General features: G+C 41.8%; 1 protein-coding gene across 1 annotated transcript; it reads right to left on the bottom strand.

Annotated features, from left to right (window-relative positions):
- Positions 1–1723: 1723 nt before the first annotated feature.
- FAM3B (FAM3 metabolism regulating signaling molecule B) lies at positions 1724–18140 on the bottom strand. Its single transcript, XM_033147058.1, has 8 exons — positions 17995–18140; positions 12146–12289; positions 11263–11386; positions 9783–9841; positions 8024–8074; positions 7505–7592; positions 6017–6149; positions 1724–2637 (listed from the first exon to the last, which is right to left on the bottom strand). The coding sequence occupies exons 1-8, from the start codon at positions 18017–18019 to the stop codon at positions 2554–2556; spliced, it is 708 nt and encodes a 235-aa protein (XP_033002949.1). The 5' UTR covers positions 18020–18140; the 3' UTR covers positions 1724–2553.
- Between the last annotated feature and the right edge of the window lie 4824 nt (positions 18141–22964).

Genomic DNA, 22964 nt, shown 5'->3' with positions numbered 1-22964 from the left:
TTGGCTACCCTTGAATAGAGCAGTGAGCAACATTCCCTCCTCCCCCTACAACCCAGTGAGACTCCTCTGCTTGCAAACATTTAATCCACCTGGGGGATCCTTACTGTTCCCCTGCCATCTCTTCCCAGGATCTCTCCTCCCACTCCCCAAATGGAAATCCAGCCTGCAGGCTGATTATACTGTGGAAGGATTCTTACCTCTTGCTGTGGGAGAAAATGCTGCTTTCCTGATGCTCTTGTTTCTATTGTGTCAGACCGGCAGTGCACAGCATCAGTTCCACCTTTCCTGTTCGGGGAAATCGAAACTTGAAAAGGCATCTGACCAATGGCATTAACACACGCCAAAAGCAGTATCGCAAGGTTCCCAAAAGTGTTTCTGTTTCCCTCGCTGCAGAACACAGAAAGGAAACCGAAACATAATGCTGTCTCATCACAATGAAACGAAACTTTTCCTTCACATCCTTGAACTGGTTGCATCTGAAACTGATCAGCATCACACTAGAATGAGCAGCCATCTGCTCCTTTTGCATTTTAAAGGCACTAGTATTTCTGTAATGATTACACATTTGTTTAGCACTTTGTTCTGATTTTCCCATTAAAAACAAAACAAAATCAACACCAACAGCTGAAATCTAGGAAACAAGTTGCAGTATAAATAAAACGCTAACAACAGGATTCTGACTTTGTTAAGAGTTTTCATAGTGCATTACCTCAGTGATCCTTTCAACAATGTTGCAGATTCCAAAGTAAACAGGAGTCCAGCACACTGATGACATAAAATTAGTGGTGGGGCGATAAGAGTTTTTCCTTTATAATGCAAATCATGCCCTCTCTGAGGGACTTTATGAAGGGACAGGGCTTTGTTACACTTGTGACATGAAGCATTTCGCCATTAGACGTCCATAGATAATGGCACAGGCAAGATTGAACCAAGAACTTCCTTGGAAACAACTGTTACTGTCCTAAACTGGCTATCAATAAGAAGTATACATTCTGTTCACTGACATCTAATAGCCTGCAAGCTCAGGGTATGTGGAACCTTGGGCAGACAGTACTGTATGTTATATATTTGGAGCAAACACTGAAAAAAGCCCTGTATGCACTTCTAGGGTGGGTGAGGATAGGAAACAAAGAAGCCACAGGGGTAGGTGGATCTTAAACCTTTTCCTAGACACCATTTGCCCACTCCAAATCCCACAGCAGTTTTTCTCACTTCCCAACCTTCAGGTTTTTAAATGCACATATAATCATCTAAGTGTTGCTACAGAATGAGACCTCCTCTGTCACACACACTGACCCCATTTTGGGATTCTAAGATATAAATCAGGCATAGGCAAACTTTGCGCTTCAGATGTTTTGGGACAACTCCCATCATCCCTAGCTAACAGGACCAGTGGTCAGGGATGATGGGAATTGTAGTCTCAAAACATCTGGAGGGCAGAGTTGCCTATGCCTCATATAAATGGACACAAGCACTCCATTTTGCTGATGGGGCAGTGATTTTATTTGGGACAGTAAAGCTAGTTTTGATCATATTTAATTTCAGACTTCATTCATGCCTCTGTTAATTCAACAAGCTCTCTGAGGTATGATTTCACCTTTCCTGTCTCCCTTAAGGGTGGTCAACAAAACATGAAACGGACTATAAATTCCATTCCAAGCAATTTACTGAATTCATGATGTTTCTGTCACATTTTACATGTATATATAAAATACTACACCGCTCATTTTAAAAATTAAATCCTTTTATTTATTCCAGAGTAATTAAAGTAATAAATGCATATACATTCAAGTATAAAACCGTGAAGCCATGAAACTACCAGTGTCGTGATGACCAGATTTGGCTTTAAGATGTTTCAATGAAAGTAATGTGGCTGTAATGTGAACAATTGAGACAATCGCCACACACGCAAAGATGACAGCTTAATGAATAGGTGGTTGAGGATGAGGTGGCAGTTCCAGCAGCAGAGAAACATAAAGTATCAAGTGTGTCTGGTGAAGAGATCCCCATCCCTTTCTTGATGCAAATAACACCATGCCAATAAGGCTTGAAGGGGGTGGGGTTTGACCTCAGTGCATTTTAACCCACTAATGTGAACATACCCAAAGTGTGAATGTGTGAGCTGAGCTCCCAGAGAGAAGATTGTGCTCCTGCTCTGCTGCAGTGGTTTGCAAAGTCATGGTTTGTCTTAGTGTGTTGTCCACATCTGGGCTCATGGTTTGTCCTGTTCCAGACAAACCACAAGTTATATCCAAGGTTTTTCTTGGGTTTATATCTCTGACAAACCATGAGCCCAGGTTTGTGTGATGTGCCAACTCTGCCAAGTCAAACTGTGGGTGAAATCACAGCAGCAGAAGAACAGGAAGACCAGGGAATGAACTAAGCAGCTACAATCCCCTTGCATTTGTACTCAGCCATAGTATTGTGAAAAAGTATGGGCATTTTCATGGCCAAAGACATTCCTATGTATGGCAAACAAATCATTCTGAGATCATGTGGTAATAATGCAGTGCATTCCTTTGTTGATACATCTTAACTTGAGAATCCAGACTGTTAGTTTTTTGGAATACAGCCTTCTATCTGGACTTCAGCTGGCCAGCCATTATATCGATTCTTTTTCGCATCAGAATGGTTGATCTGTTTAAAAGATACATATAAATAGCAATTCAGTTTATGACTTCAAAATAATTTAATTGTGTGAAAAAGTATCTATTATTGCCGTAACATGAGAAAATAATGTGGCTTCCAACCAGCCACAAGCGGGGGGCACTTTAGAACGGGGAAATGCTGCAACTCAATGGCATAGCATGTTCCTTGCAGGCAGAAGGTCCCATATTCAATCCCTGGCATCTTCAGGTAAGGCTGGGAATAACTCCTGTCTGGAACCATAAATAGCAACTACCAATCAGTGTAGACAATACTGAGCAAGATGGACCAATGATCTGAGTCAACATAGGGCAGCTTCCTACATTCCAAAATACACAATGGAAGCAATCCACCCCTTTTATCACTAAGTGTATGGAGAAAAGAAAACGCTAAAAAAAAGCTGATTTATCTAGGTCAGTTCATGTGAACCACATAGTTTTTGGCTCCATCAAAAGGGCTTGGGAGTGTGCTGCAAATTGGGACCCAGAACTGAGATAATGTTTGAGCACAACCCCTTTCCACTTCTGACCGAGAATATTCAGGCAAAAAATTACGTATTATATGTTTCCTCTATAATGTCTACTGCAATGTATCCGTATTTTGACATTACAGTCATACCTTGGAAGTCAAATGGAATCCGTTCCAGAAGTCAGTTCGACTTCAGAAACGTTCGGAAACCAAGGCGTGGTTTCCTAATGGTTTCCAATTGTGCAGGCGTGCCATAAACAAAAGCAGAAGCCACACCGGACATTCAGCTTCCCCCAAAAGACATGGTTTTCGATCGTTCGGGAGCTGGAACATTCGACTCCCAAGGTATTCGGGAGCCAAGGTATGACTGTACATTCAAAAAATGGAGAGAGAGAAGGAAGGAAAGAAAAGTCAATTGGCAGCCTGGATCCCCCTAGCTACCTTATACAGTGGTACCTCAGGTTACAGATGCTTCAGGTTACAGAAGCTTCAGGTTACAGACTCCACTAACCCAGAAATAGTACCTCAGGTTAAGAACTTTGCTTCAGGATAAGAACAGAAATCGTGCTCTGGCGGCACAGTGGCAGTGGGAGGTCCCATTAGCTAAAGTGGTGCTTCAGGTTAAGAACAGTTTCAGGTTAAAAATGGACCTCCGGAATGAATTAAGTTCTTAACCAGAGGTACCACTGTATCATCCTGGGGCAAATATCTAAACAGGAGCACTCCTCCTAAGGGGTATGCTATATATTGTGGCATCTTTAATATAAGCATCTGTTTGACAAGAGCCAGGATTGAAAACACTTCCAGCTTCCTCTAGATTTAATATTAAGTAGCCTCTGCAGTAGAGCAGAGAGGAGCTGACACTAGAGTAAACTCTTTTGAGCATGTGATACATTTGGGGGTGTATAGGCCATGATACCTAGCCAGAGTTTTTTAAGGACATGCAGGATGGAGATAGTGAAGCAACCAAAACAAATTTAGAAATGGAATCGATAAACTTTCTCAGGGTGTTTTTGTTTTTTTAAAAAACTGAAGCAAATATTGACTGTAATTGCCTATTAATTCAAAGAACCACCTCCTAATAAGGGAACAGAATATGGAGCTTAATCTTGGACTTTCGGAGTTAATGTTTTGGTAGGTTTCTTTCTTTCTTTGCAACATCTTAATTCGATTTTGTTTCTGCAGCAAGACATACTAAGTAGCAGAAATAAATCAGACATTAAGTGGTATATGGGAAAGATGCTAAACTAATAAGGCCCTGTTCTGATTTTAAAGCAAACTGTTACAAAAGTGGATGGTAATATTTTGTATGAAAGAGGCTGGGTGTCCATTTAGCTGAAGTAATTTAACTCCAATTTAATGAGAAAAGGCTTCAGCAGTAGCACAAATGGTTCTTTGCTCCAATGACCTGGTTCACTCTCATCAGCACTACAGAGTCAGGATGCCACAGGGTCAGGATGCCACAGAGTAGGGAGGCACATGCACAAATATATTTACAGAACAGTTTCTAATTATTACAAAAAAGTACTTGATTTAAAAATAACAAAAGAAAAAATGGAAGTGCTTTCAATTTAAGATATACAGTGGAACCTCTACTTATGACCACAATCTGTTCTGGAGGCCTGTCCTTATGGCAAAACGGGTCGCTGGTAGAAGCACCGTTGTGTGCAGGTGCATTAGGCGGCAGCCAATTCTGCGCATGCGCAAATCACGGTGTTTACTTCCAGGTTTGCCGCGGTCGCGACTTGGAACAGGCCTAAGTATAGCGGGACATAAGTAGAGGTTCTACTGCAAAGGACAAGGAAGTATGAAGAAATGGTATATCCAAGTAACAGGTTATCTAATATTGAAGCAATGCAGTATTATTCGAAGTATTTAAAGTGTTCAAAATAATATAACGATCGACAGTAACATCTTGAAATATATTACACGAATACACAGTGAAGTGGGTTTTCGGGGGGGGGGGAACACACCTGAATTGGCAATTTTCAGTTTGCACTGGAAAGGTTTCTGATGCACTAGAGTAATCCAATTTTGCATTCTTATTTTATTTATATGTGATGAATAAAGCAAAAAGCTTTGTTACTGCCAAGCTTGCCTAATTATTATTTGCATTCATTCTTACTAAAGAAGTTACGAGGCAAAAAGATTTCCACAGGAAATTAAAGCACTGGAAGTATTTCCAACCCACATCACTGCAAATGCAGAACCAATAAACTAAAAGATTAGTGATAAATAAATCATTACATCGCCTTCCTACATTTACTCTCATAATATTCGTTAAGTTACCGTGTGCAGAGAAGGGTGACCCTATGATAAAGTATCTGGCAACCAAGCCTTATGAGGAATGGTTGAGGGAGTTGGGCATGTTTAGCCTGATAAAAAGAAGAGACTGAGAGGGGATATGGTAAGCCATTTTCAAATACCTTAAGGGCTGTCACATGGAAGGTGAAGGAAGGTTGTTTTCTCCTGCTCCAGAGAGTATGACCTGGACCAATGTATTCAAGTTACAAGAAAGGAGATACCAGCTAAACACCAGGAAGAACTTTCTGACAGTAAAAGCTGTTCGACAGGAGAACAGAATCCCTCAAAAGCTGGTGGACTCTCCTTCATTGGAGATTTTTAAGCAGAGGTTGGAGGGGCCATCTGTCAGGGCTTCCTTAGTTGAGATTACCGCATGGGGGGGGGGGAGGTTGTACTAGATGACCCAACTTTATAATTCTATGATTCCAATACTCTAAGTTAGCCAATATGGATAGCTTTTATTTCATTTGTTTGGATGTCCATCGTAGAACATAGCTAGACTACAAGAAACACATCAGTATTTAAAGTTCTGCAGTTCCAGCAAGTGTTATCTACACCCATATACATTTTTTAGTCTCTGAATTTAAACAAGTCTTACCATTTCCCTTTGTGTGTTTGCTGGCAGTTCAAAACCTTTTGCTGCTATAAAGGCCCAGCTTGACCTGAATTTCAAATTCCGTATTTCTTTACTTCCTAGATCTGCTATTGCCTTTTTTGCATCCTCCATTAACCTACGTGAGAGAGAAAGGATTAATCCGAATTTTGTACCTTTGACAATTCATGTTTGCTAAAAGCTAAAGTCTGAATAGAATAGGATAGATTTCTTCCGATATTCTTATTCAGATTTCATTTCTTCCTAAAACGCTTTCTTTTAGCACATAGAAATAAAGAGCATTAATAGCACAATCCTAAGCATGTCTACTCAGAAAAAGATCCCACTGAATTCAATGGATTCATTTCCAAGTATATATGCATCACCTTATCACTTGCTTGCAACACTACCATTCTTATTTATTCTGTTAAAGCCACCCTTAAAATACACAATTACATGAACAAGTTGTTGGCAATCCCTTAGGAGCAAAGGATCCAAAAAAGCCAACATCAGGTATCAAGTTTCTGCATCAGAAAAATATTGTGTTCCTGCTTTAAAATTATGCAAGCAGACAAAGCTAATGATTGCACAAATATATCCAGTGCTTTTTTCTGGAGGAAAAGGAGGGGGTACTCAACACGAAGTAAGTTTGTTTGTTTATTTATTCTGGCCCAGTTGCAGTGCCACACTCACACACACCAGGCAGTGGCTAAATGTAAGATGAGATTAATAAACTCTGGATTACAAATGGCCACAACTTTAGTGATTACAGATACAGGTGAATTTTTTGCTCAGGCATTGAGTGTATATCATTCCAGCCCCAACCCCTGGACAAAAAAATAATAATTATTTAATTCAAAAAAAGATAAAGGAACTCACTCATTCACATCAGTGATGATACTACCAGGTGACGCTCTAGAAGTCTAAGTAAAGCTTACAAGTTAATTACAGTCATACCTCAGCTCCCAAATGATTGTTCTGGTTTTCTAACATTCTTTTGGAAGCCATTTCCCAATTGGCTGCAGGAACTTCAAGGGGTCAATGTATGTATATAGGAAAATTTGGCATCTTTCCGCAGGGCCTGCAAGACGGAGCTGTTCCATCTGGCTTTTGGGTTGGTTTCAGTTTAACCCTGATGTTTCATTCTTTTGGTGTGATTGGTGGGCTACTTAAAAATGAGGCTGCAGTCTAAATTAAATTTTAAATTGTATTTTAATCTGTATTTTAATAAATTGTTTTATGTTTTTGTTGTGATTTTATTGGTGTTAGCTGCCCTGAGCCCGGTTTGGCGGGGAAGGGTGGGGTATAAATAAATTTTATTATTATTATTATTATTATTATTATTATTATTATTATTATGTGATTATGTGTATTTGGTAAGATGGGAGGTAAAATTTATCATGCCACCACATATTTTGCTACCTCGTTTCTCAAAGTCTGAAAAGTGAAACCACTAGTTATGTTAAAAACAGGGCCATAAATCTGTTTGCTTACCTTGAGCTTCCATCATCATAGGTCACCATCAGGAGCAGAGATTTCTGGGGTGCTTTTTGAACAAAATCAGCCAGTGGTGCAGAGAATGCTGTTAATGGCAGTGGGGAGAGAAACCGACATAAATGTGCTATTTCCCCCTCAAACATTGTATTCTTGCTCTTTTTGGACAAGGCAGGATCCAAAAAAACTTTGAGTAAAGTTTCACTCGTGGCTAGAACAGGGTGGTTTCAGTTCCAGCAAACTAGAAAAGGGATTCTCCCTTCCCCTGACATCCCTTTTCCCCAAAACTCTGCCTTCCAACTCAATGTCTCTCTTCCACTGAAGGAAAAGGAGCAATATAGAGAAAGTGCATGGGATGGGAGCCTCAGTAAAGGCTGAGTCGTATGTCCATGATCCAAACAATCTGTTGTAGACAGACTCTCTGATATTGCATAAGTGTCATAACAGCTATTTACATGCATGAGGGGTTTTTTTGGCAGACACTTTTATAACAGTATCGAACACAGACACGCCACTTACCTCCTTGCCACATGTCAAAAGATTTTGCATTAAGAAGCTTCCCAGTGTTATCTGTAAGAAAGAGAATGCATTAAAAAATATGAAAGAAAACAAGACAGAGAAAAATGTTTTCCTGTTACTTTCCAAAATCTCTCAAACAAAAATATTTAGTTTAGAATGAAAAGGGCATTAAGCACACATCATGCGTCATGTATGCAGGTCTGTGCATCTGTGTGTAGGCAGGGTGGGGACCTCTGGCTTTTTAATCAATCCAGACTCACCAGTGGGTCCAATTTGGCCCATGAGGCCTTTCTCCCCAAGCCAATCAGATGGCACCACTGATGATGTTCAGCTGATGTGCAGGACCTTCTTGGAAAGTCCACCCTGCGCTGATCCCTCCAACCTCCCCAAAGGATCAGCATGGGGAAGGCTTTACAAAACAAATTGGTCAGTTTGCTTTCATTGGAGTTTTGTTCTCTTCACTGCTGCATGACAGAACTGTCGCTGACGCTAGAACGTATGTCTACTTTAGACATCAGCTCTGGAAAAAAATGCTCTATCACCCAGCAGTGAGGAAACAGGCACTTGTGTTGTTGCTGTGCTCCATTCTCCGGTGCTCAGATGTGATAGCGGGGACTGACAAAGCACACACCCTTTGCAGCAGTCATCCCCGTCGTCGTCCCCGCTTAAAATGTTTTTATTGAAAGATTTTCGTTGATAAGAAAGGTACAAACAGTGTCTTTCTTTTCAGTTCATAGAATCTTTTCAACAGGTCAGTTACATTTGGTGTGAGACACATTGTGAGAGCTTGGAAGAAAGAGAGAGAGAGAGAGAGAGAGAGAGAGAGAGAGAGAAATTGTTCCAGCTGTGATCTTTAAAAGGGTGGAAGAAAGTGCCGCAAAGGGTGCTCAGTCCCTGCTCTCCCATGCTGAAATGGGATCGTGGAGAGTACAAGGGATTTCGACAAGTTGGGGGTGGGGAGGCAATCCACCTGACAATCATGTGACATGAGACTGACAAATGGATTGTCCCACCCACCTGTGAAAGTTGGTCGGTGAGGTGAGGCCAGATAAATATCCCAGAGCCAAAAATAAATAAATCCCTGCTCCTGGTATAGACCATTGGAAAAGTTGGCAGGGAAGATGGCCAAAAAGAAAAAAAGAAAAAAAAGAAAAACAAATTTGAGTTACAGTGCTAAGTTTCTTTCTAAGGAATCACCTAATCTATAATAATATAAATCCTAAAATCCAAACAAAAAGTTAAAGTACAGTTGTTAAAGCATGAGACTCTTTATCTCAGGGTAGTGGGTTCGAGGCCCACGTTGGATCAAATATTCCTGCATCGCAGGGGGTTGGACACGAGATGATCCTCATGGTCCACTCCAACTCTACCATTCTATGATTCTGTGAATCCATGGCTCCTTATAAAACACACTGAATTACAAGTTATGTTGTGTGCAAAAGGAAGAACACTCAGGAAAATCTATGATAAATGAGACAAAGCAGGTCAGGTATTACTGTTGTAAATTATACATTGTATAATGGCTACTAAAGCCTTTAAAGAGCACTTTTTATGAGTGCTCAAACACTTTCAAGACAGTAACTCAGCAATCCTTATGGCAATCATGGCAGACAGACCAAGGCAAGGCCATCGGAGTGAGTTAATGGCAGAGGCGAGATTCCAAGTGTTGCTTTCTTGGTTCACAGCTCTGTGTCTTAGCCACTTTGACATAGCAGTAAATAAAAAAAAGGCACATACAGGATTGTGTCTTTTTACTCACAGTCTACAATGGCAACATTTATTCCTCTTCCAACATTTTGACTTTCTTTGCTCATGAGTCTGAAATGGAAACACAAAGTGTTTATCTGGGAAATATGCCAGACAGGAGATGCTTTCCTGTGGTCTTTAATAATGAGATAACAGTAGAGGGTGATGTAAAACTCTGTCCCCACCCCGGTGGACAAAACTGGACTAGTGGGTCGATCACCTGATGTCGCTGTGACATCAGGCGATGTTGCAACATTGAAGCTTCAGCTGACAGGACTTGGAAGCATAGTATGGGCCTTTTTGAAAGCCCTTTTGCAAACAGCCCCACACTGTTCTTTAAATCAGCCCCCACACTGCCCTTTGTTTGCAATAAGGCTTTCTAACAGTTCCATGCTGCTCTTTGAACCTTCTATTGAAACACTGCTAAAATGGATACCCTACCCCCCCTTCATTTTAACAGTGGTTTCAATGGAAACTGCTTTCCCCTGCTGAAACAAGGTGTACTAGCAATACCCAGGATGGGCACTGGGCGTGCACCTAGCTTCAGCAAAGGAATCATTAAAAGCTCACTTTAAGCTCCCAGTGGTTTCCTTGAAGTTACTGCCCTCACTTTCTGCCATGTTTTACATCAGGTGTAGGGCGGGTGGTCTATTCAGAAGCAAGTCTTACTTTTTTCAATAGAACTTACTCCCACCTTAAGCGTGTTTAGGATTGTAGCATCAATGCACTAATGGAAAACCCCCCCACTTTTGTGACAAAACAACACCGTCAGCCATTTAATCAGTGGAACACTTGAATATGTTGAGTAAACCAACTTTAAACCAATTTCACTCTCATTGCATCCTTTTCTATGGGAACTGTAGCTTTATTCCTAGCTGGATAAATGAGTACAGTATTTGCAAGTGTCCATTTGTTAGAATTTTAGTCTTTTTCTCAAATGCTTTTTTGTGTGTTTTTGACTGTTTATAAATATCTTGTGTGTAAATCGCCTTGAGATGTTGCTTTAGAAGACAATTAATAAATTGAAATTTAAAAACAGTGTGAAGGTTCCAAAAATCATGTCCACAGGAAGCTGCCTTGTACAGAATGAGACCACTGCTCCATGTAGTCCATGATTGTCTATACTGTATATCAATTCCCCAAAGTCCCGAGTCAATGTGGTTGGGGAGTTTGGTACAGTTCCCCCAAAAGGGCCCTCTTTTCTTCCAAAAGGAATGCATGAAATTTAAGGGAAGAATGTCTTGAATTAAAAATACCGGTATACCGTTGTCTATACTTGTACACTGAAGCACATACAGATGGAGAGGAAAGGCATGCAGCAGCTGGAGTGATTGTCTATGCCCCTTCCCTAGTTTTAATAGTGTTAAAACTCCCTACCTTCTCATACCACTACAACTACCAGAAAAAGATGCAGCTCCTTTCCATTTGGAGGTCCAATGGACTCTGTTATAAATAAATGGCAAAGCTGGCCTCAAGTGTTGTTCAGTACTCACAGCTGATCTTCAAAACAGATCTTGGCGAGAGACTTCTGACCACCACCACTGAGTATGCGATAAGCATAGCTCCCAGGTGAACATGGAGACCAGTGGTCACATTTCAGTCTTTTCGGGAGTGGTGCTGAAAAGTACATTAGATAGGAAGGCCTTTGAACACTGGGCAACCATCATTCATAGTTTAAACCCAACACACAGCTAAGCATGCTAATGTCCACTAAAATGAATTGGTCTGACCTTATTTAACTCCATTTTGGATTGTGGCCAACATTTATTTTGAAAGAGGAAAGTTTTTGGAAGAAATTGAGGCTTAGGTGTGTATTTAGAATTGGAAATAATTAGAATATAGTTAGTAAAGTTAGATAATGATAGAGAAAGAATGTAAATTAGAGGATTATTTTGTCATGTTGTAAATCATAACTGTTAAGTATAGCAGGTTTTTTTCTTCAAAACATAGGGTCTTCACATGACAAGTCATCTTAACTAGTGCTGATGCCCAAACAATCTATTTTCCCCAAACCTGTGGCTGCTGCCAACCCAGATCTTTTATCTGATCACCCTCAATGTTTTTCAGTCAATGAACTGGAACATAGGTGAGGAAAGACCGAGGTAAATGTAAGGTCAGGTGCTTCCTTTAATAATCAAGGAGATGTAGAGAGCAGATGTGGTGCAGCTATGGTTGCATATTTCAGGTAGAGGCAAAGCACTCTTCTTACGGTCTGAAGGGGTGGGATCTACTCTACTAAATAATCCGACCATTTTTACATGGGTAGCACAAGAGACAGAAGTTTTTTTTTTTTTTTTTTTTACAAAACTTCTACTTAAATAACCATGTGCCTTAGAATATTAAAATACGTACATCCAGGAGAATGTGATCATATACCTTTAAGTTTTGGTTTCTCGGCAACGTTTTGAAGGTTGTCAAAAGCTGATGCTAAGGAGTCTTCAGGTATAATAGATGCCAATAGGGATCCAAAGTACCAGGCACAGACAGATGCAAAGATAAACCCTCCTAACTTCATAAAATCTGAAAAAAATAACAAACATTTTCATGACAGTTGAGAGAATCTATGCACATTCAGAAGGAAAAGTGGCAACTGCCAAGCTCACTGAGCCACAAAATATTGTTGCACGCCATCCCAATCGCCAGGCAGTGCGAGATTCCATGAGTTCCATGCATGCACTTCACCAGAGTCTGTGTTTCCTTTGGAAATGAGGCATAGCGGGGACTGTGATATATGGTTTATTCACACAAATATAAAACCTGAGTTCACATCATTAACACCCCCAAAAGGTCTTGTTTCTCCCATAGCCCCAGCTATGTTGATGACAGTTGCTGCAACTGATTCCCAAACAGAGAAGATGCAAGTGTCTGAAACACGTCTAGCAAAACTGTTGCATTGGTACCATCCTCTGGCCTCCTTGCTGCTTTATAGCAAACCTTCTACTACCCAAAGCAGCTCTTCTGTTTACACTTCTTAGTGCAGAAAGTATTGATCTGATGTGTAGAGAACTTTCCTATTCTACTTAATTCAAGAGGGTTCTGGAAGTTTCTGGAAGCTTCTCTGTGTGAAATAAGCAAGCAGATGGTTCATGATGTTTGTGTTACTTCTTCAGAGAAGTTGAGTACAGCTGGGCTAAAGCTGGTTCTCTTATCTCTTTCTGTCAAGGTCATGCTGACTATAAAAGTAAGGCCAGAAGGAGCCTGGGTTTCTCTTTCTCTATTTCTTTTCCTATTTTATTATAAGATATTGCAAGTTTAAGTTAGGTCTGCTGCAACTGGATTTCTTATGGACAGTGCCAGTCCTGAATGTATTGGATTTGTGACCATTATACTCATTTGCCTTCAGTAGCAGTAAAGCTCTGCTGCATGAAATACAATTGCCTCTGCTCTATTTTTTGGGAATCCTGCAACGTGTTTAAGTTTTTACTCTGCTAACTATACGTTGGAATGTGCCCTGGATCAATATTGAGTAGAATTTCAATAACAATTATGGTAGCAGAGAAGTATGGTGTTTTTGCTGCCGCTGTCATCACCACAGCATAGGTCCAATATGGACTCCAGTCTCTGGTCAGTCAGATTTGACCCAAGTTTCCCTCCATCCTTGCTCCCACTTTTCATTGCCTAGAGTTCCTTGAAGAATTAGGGAGTTTGTTTAGCTACATCAGAAGGGAGAGGAGGATGCTCAACTTGGAACCAATTGGGTCAATATCCAGACCACCCATGCAAAATGAACATACAGATAAATGGCACAAAGTATGCCCTACTTTATGAGTGGGGCCGGATATCATTTGGGACAGCCCCACAATCACCCTTGAGGCCACCAAGTCCCCCAGCACAATCAAGCTCTAATATTTGAACAGCACATCTGAGACCACCCTATCTAGTTCAGGTAGGGAGAAAATTGGGCAATACTCCAACAGAATCCCTGTTCTACTGTGACATGGAAATGGGTATAATAGCAACAAAGTGAAGATAGTCTACATCTTAGTATTAGTATTATTATCTTAGTATTATGTGCATCTCAGTCAGATTACAATGCATGAATCTCCTTACATACAGTGTCCTTTTCCCCAAATGGGTATATCTGGACCCTTCTGAGCATCAAATTTGAAGATGCTATAAAGGAACTGATTTTGTGCCCTTTTAAAGCTTAGAGTTGAATGTGATTTATTCTCTCCTGCTCATTGGATGTCTAAGGTTGGCATTTTTCATATAGCTGAGGGTCTAAATACTGCAGTTGCATTGCTCCTGCAGAACTTCCCAGATGGATGTAAATATTTGATGTTTTCCATCCACTTACTTTCACAGAAGCAAAAAACAACTTTTGCCAAGAGATGCCAAATTCACTTCTATTCAGTCTGGTTTTTTTTAATATTCACCATTTTAATGTATTCCTTTAAAGTAAACTGTAAAGAGGGAAAGAGAACAGAAGGGATCCATATTTCTCTTGGTATTTCTGTGTTAAGTATTTTGCAACCATTTGTAGAAGACTGAGTGGAAAGTTATGAATTCTATACAGTATTTACACGCTTTCTAAAAGCATGAGGACCTTTCGGGAGAATGGAGAATGACAAACAACACGGAAGGGCTTACAACAGCATGAATGGGATAGGTGTGACATTGAATTGGCAGAGAATAGTACAGGAAATGTCCCTCCCATCTTCCCATAAACCCATAAACGAAGAAACAGTCATGATTTTACACTGAAATGTAAGATACAAAACTTTTCACCCAGTGATCCAGGAAGTCCTATATACTGCATAGAATTAAAAAAAAAACTGCAGTGTTGGAAGGGACCCGAAGGATTATTTAGTCCAACACACTGCAATGCCAAAATATGCACCTATGTGGGGATCAAACCCATGACGTTGGTATGTCTGTAACAGCACTGTGCTCTTACCACCTGAGCTAAAATACCCTGTGGTGTCTGCTTGGAATACTTGGTCTTTTTTCTTCTTCATTACCTTGATTTCATAGGATAGGGATGGGAACCTCAGGTGCCCATCCAGGCCTCTTTTATTTGGCCCTCCTCCCCAGGTTATGTACCCTGCTTTGCACTCTGCTCAAGTGTACTTGCCTTTCTCAAATGGGTCTTTGAATTCTAATCATGTGCCCAGCTTGCCTAAATAGAGGATAGAGGGAGTTGTGGGGGGTATGTGTAGAAACCAGACTATTGTACAAAGGTGAAAGGTACCGTATATTCACGGCCCTGACCAGTTTTGCTCTAGCCCTACCCACCACTGGCATGTGGATTCCTCCTGGAAGAGGGCCCAGAAAGTAGGGGCGGAGCGATGGCGCGTGGGGTGTGTGTGTGTGCCCCGGGTACCACCGGGGGGGGGGTGGACACTTGCTGGCCCGCCCCTTGCCTCCATGCCGCACCGGCTCTGCCCAGGGAGCCGAGCGGCGGAAAAAGCATGGAAAGGGGGGGGGAAGGAGAGCAAAGCAGGCGCTCCCCCCCTTTCAGAGGCTTTTCCGCCGCTCAGCTGGCCTTCGGAGACGCGAGGACCAGCAAGGAGGGGCGTCACGCCCCTCCTCACTGGCCCTCCCCTCGCTTCCATGCATCTCCGAAGGCCAGCTGACCGGCAGAAAAATCCGCTAGGGGGGAAAGGAAGGCAAAGCAGGCGCTTCCTCTGCCGCTGCCAGAAAGTAATGCGACTCTCAGGCTAAAAAAGGTTCTCCATGCTTGCTATAGGACATAGTTCATAGTCATTATGAATTTAGGCCTTGATCGCTATAAAACTCCAGCCACGAATCATGATGGAAATATTTATTGCATATCTACAGCCTTCAAACATTCCACATGTTTTCTTAAATGGATTGTACAACACGCTGCTCACGAAGTTACACAAGGAATTTCAGCCTTGCTAGCAAATATATTTGTCAGCCTTCCTTTTCTTCATATTCACTTCTTTGGAGCACACACACTATCGCTATCGCTATCACTGTCAGCTAAACACTCCAGCTTCTACAAAGTAAATGCTAGCTCTCCACAAGCCTAATTACATGCTAGACATTTACTCATTATGGAGGGTTACAAAGAGCTCACTCATCACTTTCTTCTGCCTTGTACTGTTCACAACTATGAGACCCTCAAGGCGCTACCAAAAAGCCAGCCAGCCAGATTCCCCCCCCCCCTTTGCAGCAATACACCTTTGCAATGTAACTTACAAATATAAACAAGTCAATCCAAGAGTAATGTAAACATATACATTTTCAGAAGTGCAAGTTGTCAAAACTTGAAATTATAGAAGTTCTTCAAGTCACTTACATTAAATAAAACCTTCTTGGCAGTCAATACGGTTTTGGGTTTTAAAAAAGTAGCCCATAACTTTCTCACTGCTAGAGCACATAAAGGTACCTTATGGTGGCCAACTTTTCTACAATGGCCAGCAACCATCTAGTTCTGAAAACCTATCACTGCCCATCTAGGGAGTTCTGAAATGAAGAGAGAAATCTATCCCTAGATGAATTGTAGAAATGCCAGTGCAGGATATATTGCACAATACTGTTCATCCATCTTGATATATATACAAAGACAGTGATCTGTTTGCTACATAGGATCCAAACATCCACCAACCACCAGTGGCGGAGCTTCATGCTCCGGCACTGGGGGACGGAGAGCAGGCAGGGCTGGCATGCGTCCTGGGGGTGGGGTGCACTGGTGCAGGGGTGGGGCACACAGCACAGGCGGGGGGGGGGGGGGTCATCCGCGATGGCACCCTGCCAGGATCACATTGCCAGGGGTGGGGCGCTCCCCCCCCACTCCTCTTCCTCCGCCAGTGCCAACCACTAGTGGGGCTTTATGGAGCAGTATGGCCACATCCACAGAATGGATGCTCCCAGAAACAGCAGTGGGAGAGGGTGGGCAGGACAATCCGGCTCAATGTCAACATACAACAGGTTGGACTGGCTCATAATCCAGCAGATTTCAGGCCAACTCTGCCTCTAAAAACAACAAAACAGAACTCTTCAGACAAGTTTCTTGATCAGGTGTCTTAAACCTTTTCAGACCCAATACCCTTTTAAAATCCCAAATATGCATTTGGGGACCATTATTTAAGATAAGAAAGGACTATAGAGTCAAATCCCTGCTCCTGTCCTCATAAGGTATTATGAATAAAGCGAATTCCTTTAATATCCCCACAAAAGCTCCTGGGCCTATTTGTCTGCAATATTGCAAGCTTAATAGCTTCCGGAGAAGCTCCTGTGCCTGCAAATTCCAGCCACTTTGAAGGCAGGGGAACACAAAGCTTCAGGAGAGCACCCAATTAATCAGAAACAAAAATAAAATAAAATAAAATAAAATAAAAATTTAGTGCTCAGAAACAAGGTGAACATTGCAGCTTGGGCACACCCCATGAAGTAAATAATAAATATTATTGCTTACAGGATGTTTTGCTCTGTAGTGCGTGAATAGCTGAAGGATTAGGAGAGGTGACAACTCCCAAGTTACACACAAAATGAGTAATTGAGGAAATAGAGCAAAATAATGCACCCATACAATCTTTGTTCTGCAACATAGAAGGACATTGCTGTGGAATCATTAGCTAGACATTTGGCTCACAAATTGCAACACAGGCTGCCTCTCCAAGTTGATGGGCATTGCCATTCAAACGGTGTTTGCCACATCTTGCGACTGATTATCTGGGGTGAGGCTTAACTGGGCCCCACAATATTTTATTCAAGTTGACATGTCTCTTAGGTTAAAACAGAGGTTCTCAACCTTTTAGCACATCAAGCCTCTGCTTGAATAAACCTCTATTTTAACCTAAGGGATAGCATGCAAGTTTAAATAGAGCCCATGAGGGTATGTATGGGGAGTAGGTGGGGCTTCTCACATAGCTGTCAGGTTCGGACATCCAGTTGCAGACTGGGGGGGGGGGGAAATCCTTCTGTGTTATGGAGGTTAATTTCTAAACGTGACGGGGACAGGGCTTCTTCCCCCTTATATCTCGCCTTGCCCAGTCCCTGATGAGCCGCGACCACTCAATAGCGAAGGGAAAGCACTCTGTGCGTGCTCAGAGGCGCGCATTTTAAACACCCTAACGCTGCAAATAAGTTTGGGCTCCCGGGAGCACATGGGTCAAGTCTCATCATCAAGAAAGCGCTGCAGCAACCGCAGAAGTTTGCTCAGCCTCTGACAATGAAACAGGTCGGTTAAAAATAACGAAAGAGCCAAGAAAGGTCGGGGGAGGGGGAGGGCGCAGAGAAACTTTTGAGCTACTCACTGTTGCAGGGCGCCCGCACCATCATTTCTCCCCGTCTTGCTGGGACTCTTGCTGTCCCGGGTGGCGGACGAGGAAGTCCGCGGCGCTCCTCGCCCTCTTGCCCTCAGCGCCGGGCGCTTCCCGGTTCCCGCTGGCAGGAGGAAGCGCGACTTGGCCGCGAAGCGTTGGCACGCCCCAGCCAGCCAGCCCGCTCGCCAGCAGCAGCAGCCCTCCTCCGCCAGGGGGCAAAGCCGGGAGGGTTATCTCGCCGGGAAGGAGCCGCTGGAACCGGCGCCATCAGCCGAGTGCGAGCTCGTCAAGAGGCGGACCTCTGCCCTCGCCTGCAAAACGGACTTTTAGAATACTTCGCGAGCGGGTCACGAGGAAAGGAGTTCCGCTGTGCTCGGCGGGCGCCGGCTCCCATTGACGCGCAGGAGAGTCCAGCCCAGGCTCGTCTACTCGGGCGGAAGCCCCGCTGAGTTGGATTGGAACTTGCTCACTCCGCCGCGAAGGGTTTTTTGAGGAGCCTGACGCAGAAGGCTTCGCCCAGCGGCTTGCAAAATGCAGAGAGCATACGCTGGCCAAAAAAAATTAAAGGAAAAGAAAAACTGGGTGTGCATTTCCAAAATATAAGTTAAAAACCAAATAAAATAAAACCTACATACAGCAACAGTGTTTTGTGCTGTGTTGGCTCCTATTTGTTATGTACAAATGGCTTTAGATACCTATTAGGTCCATAAATTACCATATAACATATATTGTGCACAAAAAAACAGCGACAATTTGTTGTTGACAAAGGACAGCTGGACATATAAAGGGCCCCATTTCCTTCAGTAGTTTAGGGCTTCATCAAACCTAAATCTGGCCCTGTACGTGGCAAAGTTAGTAAACGTACAAAATATTAAAACAGAAATCCACAAGATGACATATAATAAGCAGCAGCGAGGGTATAGCATGCCACCAGCAGGCAGCAAAATCATTGCCACCCATCAAATGGCGAGGAGAAGAAATAAAATCCTTTAGGTGCTTCACAGGGCAGCGGGGGCCACAGCTGAAAAGGCCCTCTAGCTTATCCCCACCCTCCAGTTGTTGTTTTTTGGCTCGCCCTTCTAGTTGCTTTCTTTAAATATATATATTATTGTTTCTGTTACAAAATAGTACACACATAAATCATAAAGCATGAAAAGACTGACAAAAAATAGGTCACTGAGTGTAGTAGTAAAATACTAAACATATTATTTTACAGTGCAGTACATGAGACCTTCCAGTTTCTTACAAAGTAACATTTTACACATCGACACCCTATGCCACGAGTTTCTTTATCATTTCATTGCGGACTTTTATAATGTAACATTTCATTGCTAAAGCCTCTCTCACCTCCATTCCTGAGTTACCAATAAACTTGTTTCATATAAGCCTGTCGCCACTCATTTTACAACTTCTAAGGTTGCAACGTCATTACAGAAGAGAAGAGGAGGTCCTATAGACAATGTAACAGAAAATACAGGGAGCAAACTATTAACTAGATGTATCCAATTTATTCTTTTAGTTGCACTAGATATGTATGGCAGTGTGTCATTTTAGGCAGCTTAAATTTACAATGGGGACTTCCAATTCATTTGGAAGATTGTATAAGAGTGCCACCTTGTGAATGATACAGTGTATTTTACTTTTAGATCAACTGAACTAATACAGTTACAGGTAGGTAGCCGTGTTGGTCTGCCATAGTCAAAACAAAATAAAATAAAAAATTCCTTCCAGTATCTGAAGAAGTGTGCATGCACACGAAAGCTCACACCAAGAACAAACTTAGTTGGTCTCTAAGGTGCTACTGGAAGGAATTTTTTAAATTTTATTTTGTTTGAACTAATACAGACATTTTTAAATTTAGCAACTAGTGTGCTACCCAACCTTCCTGCAGCTGTTATGTGTGTGGGTGTTCCATATACTTAATGAATTGAATTGTTTTGTATGAATATCTTATTATAATGTATGTTTTAAAATATGCTGTAAGTCACTGCAATACTTCTGTATAACATAAATAATAAACACCCAATGATTATTTTTTAAAAAAAATGCTGCTTAAGACCAGAATTAAGGCTCTCTTGAATTTGTTCAAGCACCACAAAACTTTTTCAAATTACGGTATGTTTTCTTATAACTTTATGTACCTACGCTTTTCCTTGGTCTTTCAGAACCATACCTAGATGGATCTCACATCATATTGGTCCTATATTGCCTTATGAAGCATCTGAGTCTTACTGCATGAGTAGAGTAAATTTTCCTGCAGGTTGATCAGTATCTGTTGCTTACATCAGTAGCTGGCAGAATGGGTTTAAACAGCAGAAATGAGTTTATCCCCCTTTTGAGTTTTAATTGTACAAAAGATAGGAAATAACTTCCATATTTATGATGCATAACATTCCCCCATTCTTTTCTTCCCCTATATGTGAAATCAAATTATAGCTAGGTGTTTCTTACTGCATTTTTCAGTCCAGCTTGTTGTATTCTTGAGTTATATAAATATTTATATTTTGCCCTTGGGTCAAATTTGCCTTCATTTATACTTAACAAAGTGCTGTAGAAAGGAATTAAATTAAGTGTCATATTCTTCAGCAAGGCTAGGATTTCACTCAGTGACCTCTTCTGTGCTTATTTATAACTACAATTTGTTTTCAAATTGGTACCAGTTCCAGGAGTTTCAGAATTCTTTCACTCATTATTACCGTATTTTTCGTGCCATAAGACACACCTGACCATAAGATGCACCTAGTCTTTAGAGGAGGAAAACAAGAAAAAATATTCTGAACAAAACAGTGGATGTATGATTTTTGTGGTTCATGCTGTGGCCACAGACATGATATGTGATTTGACGGTGAATTTGGGGTGACCCAATGCAAAAATCCTGAGGATCCATGTGGATCTGTGCTTTGTAACCAAGTTTTTGCGCCATTGCAACACCATGAAACAGTGGGTGCGCGGTTTTTGTGTGTGTGCAGGCTGTAGCCATGGACATGCTATGTGATCTGATGGTGAATTTGGGGTGACCCAATGCAAAAATCCTCAGGATCCATGTGTTTATACCTCCCCCCCCCCCGGCGGCCTTCTTTATCACTAGTGCCCCTTATCTCCCTCCCGATCGCTTGCTGATCAGCTGCTCTGCAGCTTCCTTTCAACACCCCCTTCCCTCTTTCTTAAAAAACAAACAAACCACCACCTGCTTTTCGCCCCTGGGCAATTCAGCTCCAGGGACCACACATTTGTTTCATAGGATGCAGACATTTCCCCTTACTTTGTAGGAGGAAAAAAAATGCGTCTATGATTCTCTTTGCATCACTGCCTGTGACCTGTGCTCCTCCAACGCCTATCACCCTATGTGAAGGAAGAGCTTCTCATTCCAAAGTCACTGCCTATTTCCATGTTCCTCACTATGCTGCCTATGTAATGGCATTATGAACACTGATGACATGGTATAAACATCAAGAGCATTAACCGTGTGCACACACACGCTCACAGACACACAGAAGAGGTTAAATTAGTTTATTAATTTAAATCAGCAGGAAATATTTCCACGTACGGTACATCTGTGAACAGAAAAGCTTGGAAGTACAAAAATTATGAACAGGTAAAAAATAATAATCTAGTAGTGACTGACAAGTTTTCCAGCACCTCATATTAAAAAGTGTTAGTAATGCAATATTTTGGCCCACTGTGGTTTATTATCAAACTACAGTGCCTAAAAGTGTTTTAAGCAGTGTTTTAAGAGATGGAAAGACGAGACAATTCCTGCCTTCAGGCTCACAATCTAATAGACATGATACAAAAGGAATGGAGGAGGGAATGGGGAAGCCAGCAAGTTCCAAGCCGCAGTTCTTAAAATGACATCATCTCAGCAGGACCATCTGATCTGGACAGGTGGGGCTCCCTGTATTTGGCATGTGTGCACAACCCAGTAGCCCTTAGCTACTCCCCTGGTGGACAGCAGAGGCCAGATTGTGCTTTCCTTCAACTCTGCATCCCCAGAGCAACAGATTTTAATTGGTCTGAAAGTCAGATGTGTATCGGGATTTTTTAAAAAAGATACAGTGGTACCTCGGTTTAAGAACAGTTCTGTTTACGAACGATTCGGTTTATGAACTGCGCAAAACCGGAAGTAGTGTTCCAGTTTGCCAACTTTACCTTGGTCTACAAATGGAAACTGAACGGTGGAAGGGCACCGGCGGTGGGAGGCCTCATTAGGGAAAGCACGCCTCGGTTTAAGAATGGTTTCAGTTTAAGAACGGACTTCAGGAACAGATTAAGTTTGTAAACCGAGGTACCACTGTATTCAGTAAGCTAAGCAACTGTACCAATTTATTCAGTTTTAGAAGCTCAGCTTGTATTACCAAAATATGCAGTTCACATATTGTTGGCTAATCCTCTTTCCTAACATCTTAATGATTTGCTTGGTTCCTTTCAGTGGGGTCTCCTTCCTCGGCAATACTTTAGGAAGATTATTACTACAAGGCCATTGGTTTAACCCTCCATTCACAACAACAAAAAAGGCAACACATACAGTGCAGTTCTCACCAGCAAACCAACACATTGCAGGATTATTTTGATTTCAACAATTACTACTTGGGGGTTATCAGATTATTAACAAGATGGCACCTTTCCCTGATCTCATACATTTAGGTGTTTCAGTTTAACACAATCCTGCATCCCCCCCCCCAATTAACCCAAACTGAGCAAAAGTTAAGTGGAATAATTTGATAGACAGTGGCTCAGCAGGAAGCCTGTATAGAGGTAGGTTATCTGACCATCAGGCTGACATGACACATCTGTTTCTGTTTAACACTCTCTTTTCTAGCTAATCACTTACATATTGCCAAAATTGAAGAAATGCATCTCCCAAAATAAAAAGGCAAGAGATTTGAATAAAATTTGCACATGCTAACATAGGTAAAGGTAAAGATAAAGGGACCCCTGACAGTTAAGTCCAGTTGCGAATG

Source organism: Lacerta agilis, chromosome 4 (genome assembly GCF_009819535.1).
Source record: "Lacerta agilis isolate rLacAgi1 chromosome 4, rLacAgi1.pri, whole genome shotgun sequence".
Lineage (NCBI taxonomy): Eukaryota > Metazoa > Chordata > Lepidosauria > Squamata > Lacertidae > Lacerta > Lacerta agilis.
Note: the sequence above shows the minus strand (reverse complement) of the source record. Positions and strands in the feature narration are given on the sequence as shown.

What these genes read in the sequence shown, in the direction of transcription:
- FAM3B (XM_033147058.1), bottom strand. Translation starts at nt 18,019, where the DNA reads ATGATGGTGCGGGCGCCCTGCAACA. An exon ending in GGTGCGGGCGCCCTGCAACA is followed by an intron (nt 12,290 to 17,994) that starts GTGAGTAGCTCA and finishes TATTTTTTTCAG; the next exon opens with ATTTTATGAAGTTAGGAGGG. An exon ending in TTTTGACATGTGGCAAGGAG is followed by an intron (nt 7,593 to 8,023) that starts GTAAGTGGCGTG and finishes TGCCATTAACAG; the next exon opens with CATTCTCTGCACCACTGGCT.